Source organism: Accipiter gentilis, chromosome 9 (genome assembly GCF_929443795.1).
Source record: "Accipiter gentilis chromosome 9, bAccGen1.1, whole genome shotgun sequence".
Classification (NCBI taxonomy): domain Eukaryota; kingdom Metazoa; phylum Chordata; class Aves; order Accipitriformes; family Accipitridae; genus Astur; species Astur gentilis.
This window is the reverse complement of record NC_064888.1, coordinates 44,389,881-44,414,292: the sequence shown is the minus strand read 5'-3', so window position 1 is coordinate 44,414,292 and position 24,412 is coordinate 44,389,881. Positions and strand designations below refer to the sequence as shown.

The following is a 24,412-nucleotide window of genomic DNA, read 5'->3' as shown; positions in this document are numbered from 1 at the left end:
AAACTGCTTAGGCCTACTCAGTCTTGTAAATATAGTTGAACTTAGAAGACTATTAGTCTTCCCTTTCTAATCCAAAAGTTTCACATTTCTGGAAAGAGAAGAAAGTATAAATGTTATATACTTCTCTCCTTTTACCAACACATTTTAAGCTCTGTGCTTAGATTTCAATGTAACCAGAATCATTATTTAGTTTCACCATAAAAAGACTTCTTGGATCATGGTGAGAAGTAGGTCAGTACTGGAGACTACAACAGCGTTGTGTTAATATCTGTGCTCAGATATCACTGCATAGGCAAATGTATCTTGCTCCTTTGGGCAACCTACACCACAAACTATGCACAATAGTTTACAAGCTTACTAACTTAACAGGTAGTAGTGGTACATACAAGAATGAAGAAATTGGAAAGGAAATTTAAATTTTTTAAAAAAGAATAAACATAAACTACTTAGAAGAAAAATATTTGAGCATCCACACAATGCACCATACTAAAAAAAAGATGAATGGTAAAAATCACCATATATTTGCAATGTAGCTGCATAGTAGAGGCTGGGCATATTTTAATGAAAAGACAGTTACCTGGCTTCAAGGGATGCAATTATAAAGCCCAACTCTGACTGTCTGTTAGGTCTCTTCAGTAAAGTAGATCTGAGCACATTTACAGTGTGTTCCAGTATCTCACAAGCCTGCAGGTAACATCAGAAATTTCATAATTCTATTTTAAATGTCTGTGTATAATATTAAACATTCATTTAGAAAGCTTAAATTTTGTGCAGAACATGTTAAGTATCTTTCCCTAATAGTCCCCAAGATGACTGATTCTTGACAACTGTATGTAAGTCTAGAGAGCATGAGTTATGATCATATTTAGATATTTTGATTTGATAAGTCAATGGAGCACATAAACACATGGAGAGAAGTTGGAGACAGACTTATCTTAGAGACACACAGCAAACGAATGAGGGGCAACAGACCCAACCTGGAAAAAGGGGAATTCTAAACAGATGTTCCAGTGTTTGGCCGCCTTCATAATAACTTTTTTTTTTCTTTTTTTTTTGGTCTGGGGTGGGGGGGGTTGCGGCGCAGAGGGTGTGTGCAGATAACAAAGGCCCAGAAAGGTTGTGGAATCTACATTCTGGAGGCATTTGAAAAGTGGCCATATATGGCCCAGAACAATTTGATTCAACAAAAAGGTCAGATTTCACTTCAAAATTTCCCCTGATTTGCCTGGGGTTAGACCAGTTGACCTCTAACCTAAATAGTCATTTGATTCTTATATTTCACAGGCATCCTCTTCAGGACAGATTCCTGCATCCTTACTTAAACTGACTAGCATATTAATTCACAAGTAAACGTTACACTATTACAGTTTTGCCACTAGTCTACACGTACTAGATTACAATTGCTCTTATTTCAATTGAAGGATATACAGTTTATCGTAAGAACATCCTAAACTTCTGTGGGTAAAAATCTCATTCCTACTGGCCTGCATCTGTTTGGAATCTGTAATTAAAGTTTGTTGAATGCACAACAGAGAAAACAACTGAATTTAACATCTATTTTTGCTTTTATTGAAATGTAAAGGCTGTAACAATTCTCTTCACTGAGAGGCACCACTTCTGCAAAAAAACCCAACCACCAAAACCAAAAAACTTCCTTACCATGCTCCATTTTCCTTCCCCCTCTTCCTCTAGGATTGCATCTATTAGACTAAGAGTGCTGTTGTACCAAAACTGTTCATTTCCTCCTAGAAGCTGTGCTTTCTCAAGGAACGCTTTAGCTTGTCCATGGTTTCTTTCCAGGTTAGCCAATACAGCAAATAAGTACAAGCACCTTGACACATCATACAGGGCCCTCAATTCCTAGAAAGAGAGATATGTGACCTATATACAAAAGATCCACTACTCCTATTCATATTTATTTCTATTCATATTTTAGATTAAACTTATGAATAGGCACAGAAATAAGAAGCAAATGGTACTTCCCAAATTATCTGTAGAATTTCTTAGTCACTCCTTATACTACTTTGTTTTTTCCAAAACCATAAAGTGTCTACTTCATATCAAGAACTTCAAATCTTCAAATATACTTTATATTTCTTTATATTCCCATATCTTATACCCCACAAGTCAAATAAGCTATTTTTCTGCTATTATTTAGTACGTATATATCTGCTATCATTTGTCAGTATCCGATGAAGAAACGTGATGAGGAAAAATTTTTTAGTGAACTGGGAACTAGACACACTAGAGTGCCAGTAAATTTACAATGCTACTCGATGCTAGTTATAAACTATACACTAGCAGTATACAAGAGACACATATAGTATACAGTATAGATAGTATACTAGCATGCAGACATACAGGATACTAGTAAGAAATTATATCATTAAAATTATTGTTGTCCCTAATGTCTTTTGAACTTTTCTCTATCTACAATACTAAATTCATGCTTTAATAAGAGACATATATTGTAAATAAATATATTATTCATATATTATTAATTAAAAGTATTCATGACTCATGCTATACATGCCTACATACATACATAGGCAGTTATTACTTACGTAAGAAAAGTTATTATGTGGAATAATAGCATAACAATTACATTTTTTTAAAAGTAAAGGATTTATTGCAATAATTATGTTTCAGTAACCCGTATAACCAAGAAGAGAGCTATAATGGAGAATGGTAGATTTAGGAAGAGTATCTTTAATGTAAACTCTTCATAATAATGAGATGATGTGAAGTTGTTTGATAGAACATATGGATGCTTATTTCAGATCTGCCAGAATTCTAAATCATAATTTCAGTGTCAGTAGCTGTTTATCAAAACACAGTTAGCACTAAAACCATAATGAAATTCAAAATGATGTAAGTAGACTTTCAAATGATCAAAATGTTGAAAGGATGGAGCTAAATGCTGTCTCTCTCTTATGAGCAAATCTTGAATGTCCCTAAACTATTTTAACAAACAAGGTTTGGATATACGTACATCTTCTAAGGTCACTGCAAAGCAGACAGAGATGCTGACATTACTTCACAAGTTGAAATAGATCTTCAGACAATTCCCATAAAGTTGGACACACGTGCCATATTTTTAAATGTATGTCTTATATGTGTTGAACCTCAAATGACATAGGTTTGGGGCGGGGTGGGGGGAAGGTTTGGTTTTGCAATTTGATTACCATTATGAGAAACAACTGCATCAAAATGAACATTTTCCCTGCATGTTTTATTCATGTTTCTTTTTCTATTTTATTTCTGATGTACCTGAGTTGCAGCATGGGCCTCTGAAAGGAGAAGTCTTGCTGGTTGGTACAAGCCTAGCTGAATTAGTACTTCAGCTTTTTCTATCCACAAGTAAGGGAAAGAAAGTGCACTCAGTCCTTTTCGTGTTACTGCATTTAACTCAAAAACCTGAAAAATAACAATATATTACACTTTCATAAATTTCAAAACTAAACTAGATAGAATAAAATTGTTATTAACTAACATATTCAATTCTTGATACATGCCACAGTCCAGCTCTACTTTCTAACTTCAAAATTCAATGTTATACTACAGGAAAAACAGGTTCACTGTGAGATTTGGATTTTATAATGCTCAAAAGCCATTCAACTCATAAGTATATACTATTAAAATTAATTTTAGAACAGATTAACTACTTCACATCTGCTACTGTCGTGAATAAGCGGATTCTTGGTAATAACTAAAACAATCAAAGAGAAAAAACTTTGCAAGAGCTAAAAGAGATGACTTGAGAGGGATTAGCAATTATAAAAATATATTTTACATGTAGAAGAATGGAAAAATATACAAAGAGAGTAAAATGACATGATGAAAACAAGGACAGAACTGCCATAATAAAGAAGAAACTAGAGGTAAGCTTTAAGAATATCAGTAAGGCAATTACTTTCCTAAAGAAGAGATAGAAAAGACAGAACTGAAATATTTGCATGCCTTTAAAACAATGTATAAGAGGGAGCAAAACAGTATTTAGTGATATAATAGAGAGAGGAAGAAGAGAAAACAGATCAAGAGCATAATGTCTTTTTTTGCTTCTCAGTCTTTTCCACCAATTTGCATTAGTGCCAAATTCCATTTGTAGAGAAGTAGTTTTACTTTGTACGAATACAGATTCTGTTTTTGTTGTTCCACATAACATGCCAGGCAAACCCAGCTCACATTCAGCTGATGCCTGCCAGTATAATTTAAGTAGTATGCATTTTTAATGATTTTTTATCTTCATGTATTTCTCAAGTATAAAATTATTTAAAAACAAACTAGCAAGTTGTCCTGCTTTTGGCTGGGATAAAGTTAATTGTCTTCCTAGTAGCTGGTATAGTGCTGTGTTTTGGGTTCAGTATGAGAATAATGTTGGTAACACACTGGTGTTTTCAGTTGTTGCTAAGTAGTGTTTAGTCTAAAGTCAAGGATTTTTCAGCTTCTCATGCCCAGCCAGCAAGAAGGCTGGAGGGGCACAAGAAGTTGGGAGGGGACACAGCCGGGACAGCTGACCCAAACTGGCCAAAGGCATATTCCATACTATGTCATGTCATGACCAGTATATAAACTGGGAGGAGTTGGCCTGGGGGGGATCGCTGCTCAGGAACTAACTGTATATTCCAATCCTTTTATTATTATTATTATTGTCATTTTATTATTGTTATTATTATCATTATTAGTTTCTTCTTTTCTGCTCTATTAATCTGTTCTTATCTCAACCCATGAGTTTTACTTCTTTTTTCCAATTCTCTCCACCACCACACTGGGGGGTGGGGGGGAGAATGAGCAGCTGCATGGTGCTTAGTTGCTGGCTAGGGTTAAACCACGACACAAGTATATTAAAATAAAAAGTGAAGAGTAATTTATTAAAGAAACTGGAATAGAAATGAAAACCTTTTCACTTGAAGTAGGGATATTCTCAACCCTACTACAATTCAGCTGAGCATTTTCAAAAAAAGTTTTTCTTTCTTCTGTCTTAGTATGTACTACTTTTCCTTTTTTCAGTGCAATCTCTTGCCTACACCTAAATGACAAGAAAGAAAAAGTAAATTCAAGTATATTTTTAAAGTATTTCATAATGAAGTGTTAGTGTGTTAGGCATCTTCACCATACACTCACTCTGTGGATAGATCAAACAATTATGCACAGAATTTTAGGGCACAGCTAATACACAAAATTTGTGTTAAGAGATCATGGTTTTTAATACTTTTTTTTCCCCCAACAACACATCAACTGTAGGGAAAATACCCCAACTAAATACAGCCTCTGTAGTGAAAATACATACATTGCTTGTTCTAATTCACTAATGTATGCTTCTCCAGCAGCTTTCTCATGATACAAAGATGCCTGACTCAGTTTTAGGTCTGAACATATCAGGGCAATTCTAAGAATAAAAAGAAAAACTGTTTAAGAAACAATCAGAATCTTTCATGTGTTGCTTCATATAAACACATTATATATAAAAAGCATACATTCCACACTTGTCAATCCTACCTTCTTATGTCTTGATTAATATTGGCAATTACAAAAATTTTAAATAAAAAAAGGAGGAAATGCAGCAGTTGAAATTACCCATTGACAGAGGTCATAGAATAATAGAATGGTTTGGGTTGGAAGGCACATTTTGAAGATCATCTAGTCCAACCCCCCAGCCATGGGCAGGAGCATCTTCCACTAGAGCATGTTGTTCTAAGCCCTGTCCAACCCACCTTGAACACTTTCAATGATGGGGCATCCACCGATATCCCCAGTCCATCCATTAAACCCATATCTCTCCAATTTAGTGGCAAAAATGATGTGGTAAAAGTACAAAAATATTTATAATATGGTCTCACTACAGCATGCAAAAAGCCCCATACATATGTATGCCCTAACCTACTTTTCTGTATTGAATAATGAGTAATATATTCATGTACACCTATCTGATCATATATAAATATCGGGTCATAGATATAAATAAAATACCATGAAATAAAAACAAATCTTGAGGAGTCAACAAAAAATTTGCCTGGCAAGGCTTGGCTGCAAATTAATTTCCTATTAGTAAATCACTTTTAGTCTGGTAAGACAGTAACTAGTAATCAGTTGGCAATCCAGATAAACACACATACATTTGTAGAAATGAGTATTTATCTGTTACGTGGGATCAGTTTCAGGCATTTTAAAAACACATTATGTGGTATTTCACAAACTATCGGGAACTAAGCAAACAATTATTGCTTATAACTTAATTATTAAGCAAACATTATGCAACACATTTCAAAAAAGCATGATGAAATGTTTTAACTAAAACAGCAATAATTTGTCATTGCGTGAATATTAAATATTTTTGAACCAAAACTTTTAGGGTTAATCATCCATAAAAATAACAGAATTTTGGTTACAAAGGCAAATCTCTATAAAAGAGAATGCACTTATTTGGGATACTTATTTGGGTTCTTAAGCTAAAGACAATATATTTTTGATGCAAGATGGGCATCTGCCTTTTGAATATTTAAAAGATAACACTTTTATTGACATTTTTTTTGGACTTTGCTTTTTTTCAGTGAGGTGACAATAAGGCATTTCAAAAATTATTCACATGAAAGTGGCTTGAGCTCATAATCTTGTACACCTTTCCTTGTGGAGATTATGTTTAGTACCAGATAAACTTAGTGGCTTTAATTCCACAAGCAAACCAATTCATCAAAATTCTATTAAAATGTATAAAAAAAAGGAATGAAAAGAAATAAAAAATATTACAAATATAAAACAATAAGTCACTTAAAGCCTTGTTACTATTTAGTGAAATATTAATGGATGGTCCACTCCATTCAGTTTCTCTTCTATTTAAAATAAATGAAGGATACAAACCGAAGATGGTAGAGATCAGACAGACTTCTACATTCCACAATTTCATTAGCAATAACTTCAGCTAGCTGAAAGATGGGAAGAATCAAGTGGGGGCAAAAAATTTTCTGTAGTTCTTTAGATAAAAGGTCCATAAAATACAAAGTGCAAGTCTGAAAAAAATTGGTTTTTTAATTCAGTCAGTATAAACATCATTTTGTACAGAATAAATTTTAAATTAATGATTACATCTTCAGTTCAAAACTTTACCAAAAAAAACCCAAACCCCCAAACTTTCAAGCTGAAAAAGCAGCTAAGTACACAGAAAGCCAATAAATTTATTCTGTAAGTTAAGTTCATTTCAGAATGCAGAGGACAGACTCACCCTTTTTGAAGTATTAATGAACACTATGACAAGGAAGTATTTCTGACAGCTGTTTGAATATACTCTTTATCACACAGACAGAAAAACTAAAATACCACATAGTTCTCTGTTACTGATTTTGTTCCCTAAATAATAAATGCTCTAGAGTTTTGAGGAATATACTTACAGGTTTGGGGAAATTATCCCAGTTAATACCACAACTATTTGTTTTCTGTTTAAAAGTATCTCTGATTTCTTTGGGACAGTCATAATAAGCCCATTCTTCTACATTTGCTGGTAAGGTATCAACTGATCCTTTCCCTTTAGGTTTCTCTTTCACAACAGAAACTTCAACCTATAATAAAAAATAAGGACATTTATGAGGCCAAATTAATATTCTTGGTAGTACTAAATATTCAGCTAACATTTAAAACCCCCCCATATCTGCTTAATATCCTTTTGAAGTTTTGTCTTTTTCTTTTTTTGACCTCTGGACTGTGGGTTTTACAAAACAGCAGTATTTTGACCAATGCAACAAAAAAAAGTATCTGTAAATTTACGACCTGTTATGTCGATGCAATCAAGAGTGAAGGTATGATCATACAGACTCACAGAGAAATTCTTCACAGGTTATGAAAGGCTTTACAGGAAAGCATCTGAACTATTTAACAAATGAGCCCAGAGGAACATCTCTTAGACAGAGATGATTGTTTTAATTCCACAGGAAAGGGGTTCTTACTTGTTTCTTTTTCTGTCTGTCCTTCTCATTTTTAGAAGCAATTATTAACTGTACCTTCTGAGGAGCTGTAAGTTGTGAAGACTTTGATAATACTTTTGTAATAGGTCCTGATGCTGACAATGATACCTAGATAATAAAATAATTACAGTTAATTATTTTCAATTTTCAATAATAATGTCAATTTCTAGTAATAATTATTATTCACTGTAAGTCACTACCTACAGCTATTAACAACTGTCACATACCATGTTATGTTTTGCGTAAGAGCTTTCTCCAGAAAACTAAAGTTTCAAAGACTCCTAGATGCTTGCATTATTTGTACAAGCATTTAGGATGATCATTACAGTGCAATTAAGCAGCTGAACTGTCAAAAGATGACATCATTCCTATGATAAATACTACTGCTACTTTTTTAACCTATATAGTTGCAAATTCAATTCTTTTTTTAAACTGCTGGTGTAGATTGCTTTATCTTCTACAAGGGATGAATTTCATATCGAAGTAATCTGGAAGATTGCAAAGAGCCACTCTGTTCTCCTTCTGGTTTAGTTTTCTATAAGGCTACTAATGAATGTTATATATAAAAAATTTCTAAATATTTAAGCATATAAAAGCATCCATTGAAAATTTCTCTGTGCATGCAATAGCACAGCTTCTGATCCTCCCTAAAATAAAAAAACCCCACATTAATTTGAGAAGATTAATATATTTTGCTGGAGGGATCAAGACTAGAATACAAAATATGAAAAAAAATAATCTTGGATGCTGTACAACTTGTGAAAATTTTAAACAGAGGCAGCTGATTTGCCTTGGATTAGTCAGGTTTTCAGAGAACATCTTAATATCTTCTACTGAGTTATTTATGGAGTCCTAACACTTGAGAGCCTGCTTTAGAAATGGAAACTGCAGTCAAGTCTGCTTTGCTTTGTACTCCAAAACAAGGTTAAGCTGTCCTGTAGTACTTTCATTCCTTTAATGCCACATGGTTATTGTTTTTTCTCACAGTACTGTTCACCTGTACATATGAGTTCTTAGAATTACTTCCATTGTCCTACAGCTGACACTGACAGCTGCATTAACTCTTAATTTTTTTAATTTTTAATAGTTTATTCAAACAGTAATACTCCTTTCAGATAGTTTTTTCTCTAGTAAGAAGCTCAGACAATCAAGTTCAGGATATTAAAAATTATGCTTATGTAAATCTGAAAATATCAATATTCAATTTTTATTTTTCAAATTCCTGTCTTCCATCAAATGTTAGAGTCTAAACTGATTTCACAATGAAAACTTGATCACAATTACCACAGGAATAACAAATTGCAGGCTTTTACAGCTAATTGGAATAAAATTATGCACAAGCTATAGTTTATCAATCTAGTTGACATATCCCATCCATAGCACTAAGATTGTTTCTATAATGATTTCTGGCATTACTATTATCAAGTATAGATTTAGTGCCTTCAAAGATTTACTCATATTTCATGTATAATTGTTTTCCTATGATTTTTGCTATGATTCTCAACAGCCATTTAAATTAGGCATTCATATCAATGAGAAATGAAATAGATTTTTTTATTTGAAATGCTGTAACAATGAAAAAAGTAATTAGAGAATAATAATTGGTGACCACTGCCTGTCTATACTTTTTCTCAAAACATAACAAATGAATCAACATCTGAATTTAATTTAACTATGTCACGCAGTTCCTTGCAGTCAAATGACAGCTCTTTTGATTCAACCTAAGTGAAGGTCCATCTGTAATACTGTTCCTCAGAACTGTCAGCAATGTCTTCAGCATGTATTCTGCCACTACTAAGATTCTTTAACAAATTAAACCCACAAAATTTTAAAACCTTTTGCACAAAACATTTGAACATACTCCAGAGAAACTATGGGCCACTGCTTTTATCCTTAATGTCTCTTCTCTATTTTCCCGAGATAAACAATTTTCATGCTTAATCCTTAAACCTGAGAAAATATACTAACTATACCATAAAATTGGAAATTCTAAAGACGTAGTTAAAACATCAAATGAATAGCTGACACCATAATTACACAACATAACTTGAAATACACTGGCCATATTAGAATCGAATTGAATTGAATCGAATCAAATCTCACCTCACCTGCCAGATACGGATGATACAAGCATATGCCATCAAACAGTGTTGCTGATGAAAAGGAGAACTATGACCAGAAATTAAAGCCATTAACGTCTGTGCTCTAAACAAAGCTTCCAATTGTCTAATATTACTCAAATCTTCCAAATTAATTTGAGGCATGGTATCATTTGCTCCAATGGCTATCTTCAAATTTTCTGTAGGCGAAAATTTTAGTATAGTATTTTTTTCTGTTAAAAAAACAAACAACATGCTTGCAGTGACAGTATTTTAAAAATGTATTCATAAGGTAAAATTTCTGAATTGAAAATGAAAATGTTTATAGAAAAAAACAGAAAAATGGAAATCCATCTACTGAAGATGATGTTCTTATGGTGATGCAATGCTACTTGTACTATATTTTCCATGAATAATGTAACAATTATGTATATTAAATTATGTAAGCCTGACAAAGAAATGAAATGCACTGCAAGCACACTTTAACTATGTCTTCTTGAAAATAAATCTGCGGGAAAGACAGTCTACCTTATTTATTTCAGCCACTTAAGTAGTGTTGCAGGCAAATAAAGAATCCTCTTGATCCTGACATAGTGGTTTCTGGTGACCAAAGACCATGTCCTAACTACCGGTAGCCTAGCCGGCAAGAAGTATATTTGACCAACACTCGTTTCCAAAACAGAAATGGGCAATAATCCGATTACAGACAGGTCAATGTCAGCTAAGTATAGAACATAGCTCAAGCTCATCCCTGTGTCTGTAACAAGATATCTTAATGGCCCTTGGTGGCACTAGAGAAGACACTCTGCTACTCAATCCGCTCTTTTGTGCTGTGTAATTCTAGTAATTTGTCAGTAAACACTGTCATTTTACAGAAACTCCAACTCTGCTTGAAATTCAGCTCAAAATCAAGTAATTCAGCAGATTTTCAGGTTAAAGTGAAGTACTAGAAAGACACAGTTCTCTTTCAACATCAAATTGATGCTCTACAACACAAAGCAGAGTGCAGTAATGTAACATCACATAATCCAATGATCGTCACAGATGAAGTTATTAAAGTAACAGGCAAATCAAGTGAATTCTGAGCATGACTAACACAGTACAAATTTAGGGAAAGGGACAGTTCAACAGATTAATTTTATCATTTCATAATAAAAGATACAGATGGTAAGATACAGATGGGTAGGTGGTCTGTGAGATGGGTAGGAAATTGGCTAACAGGCTGCACTCAAATGGTGGTAATCAATGGTTTTTGCTCAGGCTGCCAGTTTGTCACAAGTGGGGTCCCCTACGAATTGTTACCCATGCTGTTCAACATCTTCATAAATGATCTGGATGATGGGACTGAAAGCACCCTCACCAAATTTGTTGATGACACCAAACTGGGTGGTGAGGTGGACACGTCAGAAGGGAAAGCCTTCTTTACAGAGAGACCAGGACAGGCTGGAAAAGTGGGCTAGAAAGAACTATATGAAGTTTATCAAAGACAAGCGGAAGGTCCTGCACCTGGGACAACAAAACCAAAGAGCCCAGTACAGATTAGGATCTGTGTAGCTGGGCACCAGCCTTGCTGAAAAGAACCTGGATCCTGGTGGACAACAAGCTGAACCTGAGTCAGCAGTCTGCTGTTACAGCAAGGAAGACAATTCAGATCGTGGGCTGCATTGGCAGGGCATTACTAGCAGAGATAGGGATGTGACCATCTCACCCACTGTACTCAGTGCTTGTAAGGCTGCAGCTGGTGTATTGTGTCCAGTTCTGGTCCCCACAGTTCAAAAAAGATGCAGACAGACCAGAGAGGTTTCAAAGTAGGGCCACAAAGATGATCAAAGGGCTGGAAAACCTGCCCTATGAAGAAAATCTTACAGAGTTAAGGTCTTTCCACTGTGGAGAACAGAAGGCTCAGGGGGACCTCATCACAGTTTTCCAGTACTTAAAGGGGAGCTACAAAGACAACAAAGGCTCTCTCTTCACAAGAAGCCACACAGAGTGGACAAGGGGCAACAGGTAGGAGTTGCACCGGGAAAGGTTTCATCTTGATATAAGAAAAAAATTTTTTACAGTGAGAACATTCTATCAGTGGAACAGTGTCATTGGAGGTTTTCAAGACACAGCTGGACAGGGTGCTAGATCTCATCTAGGCTCCCTTTTCCACAAAAGGTTGGACCAGATGATCTTTTGAGGTCCCTTCCAACCTGGGCTGCTTTATATTTGATTCTAATTTTTCTTATTATATTATTTCAGTTTCCATTAAAAGTTTTGTAAAAAATTTCTTGAAACATAGGCAGTGTAAGAAGTCCAGTAACCATAAGCAACCATGTGAAACAGGGTGGGAAGATCATTAAAGAAAAAGTACAAACTTTAAATTACCATAGGGCTGTAAAAAAAACCAACAAAACCACTAACAGAAAAGTATGGACAGAATATTGCTACTGTGACTTTAATCAAATGTGATACTAGAGACACTGAACATTTACCTTTTTCAATGCAAACACCAGAAGTACTTGTCTGATCTGTCTCATCTGTCCACGCAAAAGTAAAAGCAGAGCAGATGTTGATTAATGCCACACAGTACAGTATTTTTCCAGAAATCAGATACTTTTTTCCCCAATTAAATAATGGGGTATGCTATCAAAATAGTTCACTGAGTCCACACCACTGCAAGTGGACACAAAGTAAAAGGACCAAAGAATTTTTACAGTTACATAAGTACTTGAAGACGTACATCTCTTTGAAAGTAATTTTTGAAAAATCAATCCTGAAATACTAGATAAAGCCAAGGAAAGAGCAATGGACATAGCTACCCAAATTTTAGCACAGAAACCATTTCCTACAGTTACATCTGGCCCTCCATGAGGATGCATTTGAAACAAACTGCCTAGCACTGCCTTCTGGTAGCCTCTCACAACTCAGCAACCCCTCTGTCAGATAGGAGCTGTGTCTTACTACACCAAAAGACTGAGGGTAGGTCTCCATGGCATGACACAGAATTCACAGATATATTTAAGCTAGCATTGATCAAATGACAGTGAATATTGAAGAAAATACAGTCAAGCTGGTGCCATTCTTTGTGGTAACTAAGTTGTAAATTAAAATGTCCCTTGCATTTGCTGCTGAGAAATTCCTCCGAAGGATATACACCTTTTAGTTACCTTCTGCTTGTGAGGATTGCATGGAAATTTTTCTATATAGCAAGAGATCTACTGCCCAGTCCAGAGGTTTAATGACATCATTGAGGGGAAACTGTTTACAATATAACCATTCAGCAAATTCCAGCAGATAATCAACTTTCTGCCATTCATTTTCTTGTTTCTATAAAAGTAATAATGGAAGACGTAAAGTTCCATATAGTCTTAACAGAAGCAAAAAAAAAAATTGACAGTGAGCAGTTTTATTGCCATCACATAATCAGAGTTAAGCTAAACAGAATGTAATGGAAAACTCTACCAGTTAATTCTTTGCTTTACCAAAACTTCTTGAAATTGGCTACTTTTAGACATTTTTCTTTGGCAGGCCTCAACTGAACTTTTACTGGATACCAAGATGCAACCATACACAGTTTTCCAACTTAAGAGCAATTTCAAAGTTATAATGGTCAAGTATCTAGCCTTCCCACCAGTTCAGTTATGTACTTCACGGAACTTGCAATCCCACTATCACTTGAGAAGCATCATTCTATCAGCATTTGAACATATAGTAAAAACTGACAAACCTGTAAAGCAATGACTGCATTTTGAAAACAGCTTAACTGTCCAACAATACTTCTGGAGACTGTTACCAAACGGCGCCACATATGTGACAAATAATCTTCACTTTCATCTCTGAACTTCTGAATGTCCATCAGAAAATTGCATCCCAATCTTGCCTTTGCTGTAGCCATATGTTTAAAAATCAGGCTAGAAAAAGACCAAACAAACTGCAAATTACTTGCATCTGTACCTGTAAAGTAACTTTGTGACTAGGATAGATATACTAGTTCATACACAGTTCATATAAACTTTACAGAGCTGTGAAGTTTATAAACTGACATAAAAGAGAATAAATCTTTGAACTCAGACAAGACTATGTAAACGGTAGCCTAGATAATTCAGTTTCCATTTAACGTAAATGGGTTTACAGCTAGGAAAATTAAAGTTTCTGCTATATACCCACATTTCATGCAACTATTTTCTTGGAAAAGTAAGATAATACTTATAAACAAGTTTTAAAAAAAGGAGATTTACAAATATTATGAACAGATTAATGGTAAGAAGCACTGCCAACATATGTCTTTTTCATCAAAAAGACACAACAGTGTTTTCTGTTATAAGAACTGACAGGCTGACAAAAAGTAATCATAATATTTGCCCAATGCAAAATAAAAAAACACCCAGAGTTTTATACTTCTCAAGAATCAAGATGCGTATTCTAATAAAAATAGGTCAACCAACTTACAGTCTGTGTCTTGTCTGAGGCAAAACTTGAATAGCTTCATCCAGGACTTTTAGTGCTGTCTCCCAATCAGCTTTATCAGCATGTATGTGGAATAATAACACATATAAGGAGGTTCTTAATGTCAGATCTTCCTCAGCACCTTTGAAGTATATTCAAATAATTTATTTACTGTGGAATTAGAATAATGACATTACAAAATACTGTTTGTTTTTATTTATTACTAGATCAAAAGAAGGAAGAACATGCCTGGAAGACAGCATTCAACTGAAAACCCAATACTTTGAAAATCCTTTGTAATCCACTGATGTAAAGGCAACATATCTTTCTTATCCTAAAAAGACAAAAAAAAAAAAAAAAAGTGCATTTTTATCTTTTAGTTAACATATGTCTTTAAATATTACTGTGCTTCCTTTTCATTTGTAAACCAATTAATATGGTTCATATGAACTATTAACTTGTTACTTAAATAGCTACTTGTGCAGGAGATTAAAACCACAGCCAATTTTCCAGAACGAGTTCTTTAATACAAAACCAACACAGCAATAACCAGACCCAGTAATATTCAATCAGTTACACTGATTAAATAACAACATGAAATCTTGAAGTATTCTGTCAGAGAATCACAGAATAGTTGTGGCTGGCAGGGCCCTCTGGAGCTCTCTAGTCTATACCCTGCTCAAAGCAGGCTGAAATAGAGCAGGTTGCTCTGGGCCTTGTTCAATCATCTTTTGAGTACTCCAAGCAGAGACTCCACAACCTCTCTGGTCAAAACTGAGTAACAGCTTATTTTTTCAAAACTATTTTCAGATAATTTTTAAAACATTACTTAATGTCTCTTTTCCCATTTTGCTTAGCTGGCTTTACCTGTGAAAATCTGACCATCACAATTCTCGCTTAAAGGTGAGAGACACGAAAACCATTTGCCTCCTCTCTACAGTACAGTTTTGCAACTTCAAAGATAAATTCACTATCACGTTTCACACATAGATCCATACACAGTTCTACTGATATACTGACCATTGAATACATAACGGAATATGCTGATAAATTATGTGAGCTGTAGTTACAACTTTTGGGTAATCATTACATTTGCATCATCAAAGATTTATCAGATTTGGTCAAATCAGTGTTTACTTCTGTGAAGGCACAAAGTCTGACTAATCTAGTGGCCTTCTACGATGGAGTGACTGCATAAGTGGACAAGGAAAGAGCTATGGAGGTCATCTACCTGGATTTCTGCAAGACCTTTGATATGGTCCCCCAGAAGCCTCTTGCTGCTAAATTAGAGAGATGTAAGTTTGATGGATGGACTGTTAGATGGATAAGGAAGCGGCTGGATGGCAGCATCCAAAGAATTACAGTCAATGGCTGAACGTACAAGTAGAAACAGATAATGAGTGGCATCCCTCAAGGGTCCATACTGGGACCAATACTGTTTAATATCTTCATCAGTGACACAGACAATGGGATTGAGTGATCAAATCTGCTGCTGACACCAAGCTGAGTGGTGCATTTGATTCACTAGAGGGAAGGGATGTCATCCAGAGGGACCCTGACAGGCTTGAGGAGTGGGCCCATGCAAACCTTGTGAAGTTCAACAAGGCCAAGTGCAAGGTCCTGCAGCTGGGTCGGGGCGACCCTCAGTACCAGTGCAAACTGGGGAATTGAGAGCAACCCTGCAGCGAAGGACTTAGATGCCTAAGTGGTGGATGAAAACCAACATGACCCGGCAATGTGTGCTTGCAGCCCAGAAAGCCAATCATATCCCGGACTGCATCAAAAGAAGTCTGACCAGCAGGTCAAGGGAGGGGATTCTCTACTATGCTCTGGTGAGACCCCAGCTGGAGTACTGCATCCAGCTCTAGGAACCCCAGTACAAGAAAGACACAGACCTGCTAGAGCAGGTCCAGAGGAGGGCCACAAAAATTGTCCGAGGGATGGAGCACCTCTCCTGTGAAGAAAGGCTGAGAGAGTTGGGGTTGTTCAGCCTGGAGAAGAGAAGACTCTGGGGAGACCTTATGGTGGCCTTTCAACGTAGAAGGGGGTCTTACAAGAAAGACAGAGAGACTTTTTACCAAGGCCTGTAGTGACAGGACAAGGTTTTAAGCTGAAAAAGGGTAGGTTTAGATTGGACATAAGGAGGGGATTTTTTACCATGAGGGTGGTAAAAGACTGGAACAGATTGCCCAGAGAGTTTGTGGATGCCCCATTGTTGGAAGTGTTCCAAGGCCAGGTTGGATGAGGCTTTGAGCAACCTGGTCTAGTGGAAGGTGTCCGTGCCCATGGCACGGGGGGTTGGACTAGACACCTCTAAAGGTCCCTTCCAGCCCAAACCATTCTATGATTTTATGATTCTATGGACATAATGTGAGGGTAAAGGACAGCTTCAATGCTGACCACAGCAAACTGAGAGAAAAAACAATCCATAATCTTAAGAAAGCTAGTAATAGCAGTGGTAAAGCTTTAGTAGTACTTGCTTTTACTTTGGGTTTGTTTGTTGGGGTTTTTTAAACCAATTTTCAGTTTTCAGGCTGGTATATATCTCAAGTAAATGAACCATTGTCTTGCTGAACTAAACTAAAAGTTACCTTCTGGTATATGCTTCTCCAGATGTGACTGCATTTAAAAATTGCCTAGAGTTAGCCTGATCAAGAATCACTGGAGACCAGTTCCTGCCTCTTACAACGGTTACTACAGTATAAAAAAGAAATTTCAGTAACTCTGGAAATAATCAAATACAAAATGCTCTGTTTATAGGAATTTTTTTTTCTAATATCAGAAGTTACTATATAGCCTAACTCACAAGAATTACTAACATTATCGGACATAAAAAGTCTATGCTATGTATAACTCTATACTTTCATTATCTACATTAATGTCTCGCTTTTTAATATAACTTATTGGGGTTCACTCTGAAAATACACTCTGGTAGTGAGTTAACTATATATACATAATGAAATATTCCTTTTTATTGGTTTTAATACATAATCTCTGCAAATAACTAGACCTTTAGAACTGTGGCTATGGACAATTACTGTTATATATCCAAACACTGTTGAAGTTCCATTAAGTTCACAACCTTCACTGTGCTTCCAAGTATACAGTGTACTCATCAGTTCTGTCTCCTACGCACCCAGAATCAAGTAGACTAGTCACCACCTCTGATTATTTGGGATTTATACATGGCTAGAGGAGAAATCAAAATTAAGTTTTCTATTCTTGTTCTACAATGCTTAGTGATCTGAGATGCAGACTCACATTGGTACCACTGAGCTTGAATGCAAGAGTTATTAATAAAGCCTTCAAACTCTAACTGAAATTGTGCCCACGGAAATGTACGGGAAAACTCACATCAGCTTCAATGACATGTAAATAGAATCTAGAAAGAGAAATGGATCAGCTCCAGGGAATTCTGAAGTAAGAAAAGTTGTAAATGAGTAAGGATGTTTCACTGTGCAGAAGAAATTTCATACGGTGAGATGCGTTATATGATACACATCACCTAGATATTGTTTCAAAGGGATGACTTCTTCACTTTACACATGCTGTTCATAATCAACAAGTATTTAATTTTATCACTGACTCCCAGCACAGTTTGAATTATAAGTCTGTTAAAAAACTGAAGATATGCAAAGTAAAAATTCCTTTTTGCAGTTAGAAGAGAAATTTGAATCTGCAGGTGTGGGGAACCTTAACTTAATTTCTTTTTTTTTCCCTGAGTTTTTGTTTTAAGATCTATTATCATCCTTTATGGAAGTGATTGATTTTTTTTCTGGATTTTCTGTTGAGTATTTTCTAAACATTCCCTTTTGTAAGCTTCACAAAGTGAAACACTACAGCCCTTCAGACAGCAAATTATTTTGAAGAAAACTGTTGCAAGTTTGACAACTGTCTAAAACCAGAAGAACAAGCAAATGGAAGAAAAGAGTATGTGATTCCCTGTATGTGTGTATGCATGCTATGTGAATGCAGGTAAGAAACCGTATATGTGTTTATGACAAATAAGTCACTTTCCCTTCTTAGGAAAGGTATCTTGAAGTATGCACCCAAAGCTTCAGAGCAAACCAAAGTTTTCATCATCACTAAACACCAGCACATTTAAAAATACCTATTAGGTATTCTTACCTGTTTATTTTTAGATTCTGCTTTAATTATACTCTTAAGAATTGTTTCAGTAGGTTCTTTAAAATGCTCTCTGTCATGTGGAGAACATAGCAAAGGTAAACATGTATTCCAAAAATGTTTAGCTGCAAACATTACAAGGGAATAATTGCCAGCTTCACCTGCGTACCTGAAGAAAGTGAAGTACAGCTTAATGAAGGAAAACAATCACGCTCTAGCCAAAATAAAGGATTTTACTTCTACAAACATCCAGGTTTACCTGATCTAGGCACCACCATATATAATTTCAGCAATGAGGGGTCAGCATATGAACTTCATACAAAAGGTATTTTCCATTTCTATATACAAAACACGTTCACACATTCCGCAGGAGTAGCAATAAACAAGTACCATATTGACAATTTTACTGTATTTCTGTATCATCTTAGCTCAAGAGCCTTCATTAAAAAGATAGCAGATATCTACTCAACATGCTCTCATTGGAATAATCTACTTTTTTGACTCCCTATTATGTTAATTTCTCATTCTAAAAACATTAAAAACTAGAATAAAACAATTATTAAAATGCTATGGATTTTGCATAGTACAGTACCACTGTAACACAAGAATACACCCCAAATGCCTCTAGCTGCATTCAAATTGTTTTGAGCATGTTCCATGCAAATGTTACTTTGAATTACTAAAATTCAATAATCCTCCAGATTGTGATATAACACATTACTCATATGAGTGAGCAAAAGCTTTAGAATTTAGCTAAAAATTACAGATTGGTATTAAACAATCACCCATTGAATCGTTTTACTATTTTCAAAAAAGTAGTTTCTGAATCTGGCAATCTTTGTCATTTTCTCCCATAGTCTCATGACTTTTAGAGTCCATATGGTCACACACCTTATATCTTAACACTGGACTTACTAAGGCCTAGTTTTTGCTCATCACTTTTTGTCTCCTGTTTGGAATGTGTTGAACTATATATGTATGCTCAGTCCTTCCTGAAAAAGTGCTTGCCATAACATGCAAATTTAAAAAAATACAGATTCATCCACAACATGACATCACCTGTTCTGTTATGCTGGCTAGTCTAACTTCATTCATCACTCTCTTTTTAATGATCAATGGAAGGAATAAAGTATTACAATGTTAACAGCCTCACATCAGCCATCACATGTTCATCTTCTAAGAGTTCTAATAGCCTACTTTTGCTCATTAATTTATTTCTTCCAAATAGCAAAGAATTCATACCAAAGTCACACATCATCCATGTACCACATTCTCCTGCCTATTCATTATTTAAAGCAATCTTTCCACTTTGGGTTCATGACATACAGTTCACAATGTTAATATGATGCTCTGCAACAGTAGAGGCTGAGGACTGACTGGCTGAGGAGTAGCTCTGCTGAAAAGGACGTGAGGGTCTTGGTGGACAACAAGCTGAAAACAAGCCAGCAGTGTGCTCTGGCAACAACAGCCAACAGCATCCTGGGCTGTATTAATAGGAACAGACAACAGATTGAGGGAACTGATTATCACCCTCTAGTCAGCACTCTTTAGACTACATCTAGACTACTGTATCCAGTTCTAGGCCACCCAACACAAACCAGACACAGACAAACTGCAACAAGCTCAGTGGAGGGCAACCAAGATGATCCAGGGACTGGAACACTTGCCTTGAGAAGAGAGGCTGAGAATATAGGGCTAAGTTCAGCGTGGGGAAGGGTTGGCTTTGGGGGATCTAACAAGGAGAAGTTTCTTAATAACCTAAAAAAGTTGTTGAGAAGCAGCAGCCAGGCTCTTCATAGAGGATGGCAGGACAAGCAAGAACAGGTGTTAAGTTGATATAAGAAAGGTTCAGAGTGGATATAAGCAGCACCTTATCCCCCATGAGTACAGTCACAGTGGAGCAGGTTACTCACAGAGGTTGTGCAGTCTCCATTCCTGGAGGTTTTCAAGACAAGACTGGATAAAGCCCTGGGCTGGCCCTGCTTTGAGCAGAAGTTTGGACTAGAGCCCTTCTGAGGTCCCTTCCAACCAGATTTTCCTATGAACCTATGACAGCTATGTGGAAGGTACTTGATAAATTTACTAAAGTGTAAAAAAATATGTCAAATCCCTTGTTAAGTATTTCAACTTACAACTATTTTGATTTTTATCAGTCTTGGGAGAGAATACGTTGATCCCTGAATCTGTAAATCAAATTTTACATCTGTTTTATATTAGTCTTCTCTCAAAATAAAACATACCTGGCACTCTGAACAAAGGCTTGTGATGCTGCCACACGCAAATGTTTTCTTCCAGACAAATTTTCCATTATACTCTTTCCTTGTATACAGGCAGTAGTGCTTAACATTTCTTGTCTCAGTCTGTTACCAGGCCTGAATAAAGGCAAATAATTCAAGAAGTGCTAGTCTTACAGTCTAAGAACATACCAGTTCTTATTAATGATGTTTTCAAGTTGTTACTAAATAGATGTCCCTAGCCTTGGAAGTTACAAATGCTTCTACTGACTTTTCTTTTAAAATCAGGAAATATTTGAAAAACTGAACATCTTGTGAAAAGATATCAGAAATAAAATGTCTTTTTCACAGCTCTAATGAAAATAACTGTGAAATCAGATTTAAAAAATTATTATATACATTTAGCAAGAGGAGAAAATAGATTTGGGTTTTTTCTCCCCGTTATTCACTGTTGTATATATCAAACAAAACATTAGTGCAAAGTCAAACTTACACGGCAAGCAATTAAAAACAGAAATAGGGAAAATTATACAGTTTTTGATACTTTCTTTTGGAATTGGTCTTACTTATGTCTGGTAAAGTATGCACAGGGCTCTGGAGAAATTGATTTGGATCATATTCCACTACATTTAAAAGAAAAGAATGTATATTTCAGTCCCAGCAGTTAATCAGTTCAAGATAAATAAGTAAATAAATTTGATACAATTGGTTAATAGTGATTTTGTAAGAAAAGTAATAATACAATTTGCAAGATTTTTTTAAAGGTTTTAGTTACAATGTGCAACCATATACAGAAATGTAGACATTCTAGTTGGCCTCGTTCCTACGCTGTGGTGAGAACTATCATGCAGTTATGATTTGTGTCCACAAGAGGACACCAGTGTTCTACAGTATAAGTTAACAACAACAACAACAAAGAGTTAAAAATGTAACCCCTCTTTATCCTGAAGTTGTGCTTTACCATGGGAAGACTAAGTGTATCTTCCATTTCTCTGGACACAGCATTGACAATCCATTACTTTATTTCTTTGTCAAAGAATCAAACATTTTATCATTCACTAGTTTGCAGATTGCTAGATATGCAGCAAGTGTCTTCTCAATTTCTGCAATGTTCTGAAACTATGTATTTCATACTAAGGCATCTTATTTGGTCTACATGTTTTTCCCCATGTAGCAAACAACATGAATTTCAGAGAGCAGGATATTTTTTGTAAAGATAAATTATTTTTTACAGAGAAAAATGAACAATAAATTATATTCTAAGTATTTCACATTTTCATTTCAAACTTCCTACATTCCAACAAATTGATACTAAATGGAGTTGATTCCTTTCTCTTTTGATAAAATTACATTCTGTTTTTAGAGGAAATTGTATTAAAAAATAGAAGGATTGAAGGATATCACCTTTTTATAATAAAGGACTCTACTAACAGATCTGTTTATATACAAAACTTTTTTTTTTCTTTTTTTCTTTGAGATCAAAGTTTTAAATTATCAGTTAAGAAACACACTGGGCTTTTAAGGAAATTAATTACGTTCCTATCGCACCCATATGCATAGGTGGTAATAAAGACCATGAACACTACCTGACACCAGAGTTTGGAATATAGTAGCTCCTATCACCTTTTATCACTGACAGTTCCATCTTGTTCCATGATCTGTGTAGACCCTTTGTGTATTAGAGCCAGTTCAGCATTGGAAGCAATTTGCATCAGCGAAAGAACTAGAACAAGCTACTTTCTGCTTGGAAATTATAAAAGTGAGAAAAGGCCATGACTGCTAGAGACAACTTCAGAAAAGCAATGCCCCCCAGGAAGACATCAAACACATGTATATATGACCTGTTGACTCATTTGAATAACAAAACTCACGTATCTTCCTGAACTGGGTCCAGAGCCACAATCTGGATCTCACACTGCCTTTTACTCAGGGTATGCTGAAGAGTTAAAACATCATCTGCAGTACTTAAGTAACTGATAATGACAGAGTCAGCAGAAGTAGAAAAATGTCACTATTTCACTTTTCACCTCTAAGTGTACAGTTTCTTTGTAAAAAAAAAAAAGATTCTTTCACTTTTGATTTTGTGATCAGATGCATTTACCCTATATACTCTTTCTTCAAAACTTAGTTGAAGTATATCACAATATCACACAAAATTCCATGTACTTACATTTCACATTTTTTAGTATCTCTATTGTGGAAAAAATTCTCATCTGATTGCAAGATCCTTTTAGAACAAGTCATCACTATTTCATAGTCATGTGATACATATGCAAAATATGTTAGTCGTGTCAGCGTCTGCAATTCCACTAAGGAATCTGACCAACTGCATTCTAAAGCCAATTTCACTAACTGGGGCAGGGGGGGAGAGAAAAGAAAAAAGAAGAGAGTTTAAATCTCAGGGTTTTATCATGGTCTTTTCTATAGCACTTCAAAGCTTACAGCTGTACCTTGCATACAACCCACCTGGACATGGAACAAGTATGGGATAAAACAATCCAGAAAAACAAGAAGTTACAAGAACAATCAAAATATACAATAGAGAAGCATTGTTCACCATTATATTATAATAGTGTTTGCAAATCCAGCTGTAAGTGTGCACGCCTTTTGACCAGCAGTATCTGCCAGGATGTACTATATGTTCTCAGTCCTCTTCTGAAAAATCAGTGGAACAGGACTTCCGACATTCAGAGCCCATTTTAGTTAAGCCAAAAGTAAGAATGGGAGGTAGAACTGGTTTTACAACAAGTGTTTCATATATAGTTTCATTACAGGGTCTAAACATCTTCCTTGCTTTTGCATACGTCAGTCAGAAAGTTCCATCTTTTTAAGATAATTGGAACTGTTTATGAATTGGTCAAAATGAGGGTACTACAATATTGCTCTCCAAAACTAAGCTACTGAAGTAATAGCTAAAGCTAACTCATAATATTTGGCATAAATCTGTAGACCAACTAGAATTAGATATGTATATATTTATAAGGACCCAGATCCTAGTCTTTAGAAAGAAGGACTTCTAGAAAAGTGTTAGACAATGTCATCAGATTCCTAGCTAAATGAGGAAACACATCTTATTCCTTTAAGAAAGCTCTTTATAGGAGGTAGAAATTATAAATGTGGTCATCAAACAGGTAAGACTACAACTCACTGTTTTGAAAATACAAGGTATAAACCTTTCTATGCCACCTTTATTCCTCTTGAATAGCCTGGTAACCAACAGGACCAGAGGAAAACTGTGGCATCAGTCAGCTTGAGTAATCATGGAAGACTGATCAAAGGCAAGTGCTTTAAGAAAATTATGCCTGGTATAAGACTTATTAAAAGACACCTAATTCTTTAAATAGTAACAAATTGTAGTTGTGTTCTGCCTTCAACTGCCAAAAGTAAATTCACTGTAACATGAAGTTTTCTGTTGAAATTCTGAATACTTCCAATACAAACTCTAAAATACACCTCTCCACAACTACCTGAAAAGAGGGTGTAATGAGGTGCGGGTCGGTGTCTTCTCCCAGGTAACAAGTAATAGGACGAGAGGAAACAGCCTCAAGTTGCACCAGGGGAGGCTGAG

At 35.5% G+C, this 24,412-nt stretch overlaps 1 protein-coding gene across 1 annotated transcript in view; it reads right to left on the bottom strand.

Annotated features, from left to right (window-relative positions):
- The window catches only part of CFAP46 (cilia and flagella associated protein 46), a 91,463-nt gene that overhangs the window by 29,065 nt on the left and 37,986 nt on the right, over positions 1-24,412 (bottom strand). Inside the window, exons 22-38 of the mRNA XM_049811264.1 lie at positions 23,015-23,196; positions 20,851-20,982; positions 18,614-18,779; positions 14,735-14,819; positions 14,489-14,627; positions 13,767-13,950; positions 13,207-13,366; positions 12,532-12,576; positions 10,064-10,254; positions 7,938-8,063; positions 7,386-7,553; positions 6,859-7,007; positions 5,291-5,389; positions 4,900-5,029; positions 3,271-3,417; positions 1,660-1,860; positions 578-684 (exon numbers count right to left, since the gene is read on the bottom strand). Coding sequence (XP_049667221.1) covers positions 578-684; positions 1,660-1,860; positions 3,271-3,417; positions 4,900-5,029; positions 5,291-5,389; positions 6,859-7,007; positions 7,386-7,553; positions 7,938-8,063; positions 10,064-10,254; positions 12,532-12,576; positions 13,207-13,366; positions 13,767-13,950; positions 14,489-14,627; positions 14,735-14,819; positions 18,614-18,779; positions 20,851-20,982; positions 23,015-23,196 — 2,411 coding nt within the window. The remainder of the gene's footprint in view (positions 1-577; positions 685-1,659; positions 1,861-3,270; positions 3,418-4,899; positions 5,030-5,290; positions 5,390-6,858; positions 7,008-7,385; positions 7,554-7,937; positions 8,064-10,063; positions 10,255-12,531; positions 12,577-13,206; positions 13,367-13,766; positions 13,951-14,488; positions 14,628-14,734; positions 14,820-18,613; positions 18,780-20,850; positions 20,983-23,014; positions 23,197-24,412) is intronic.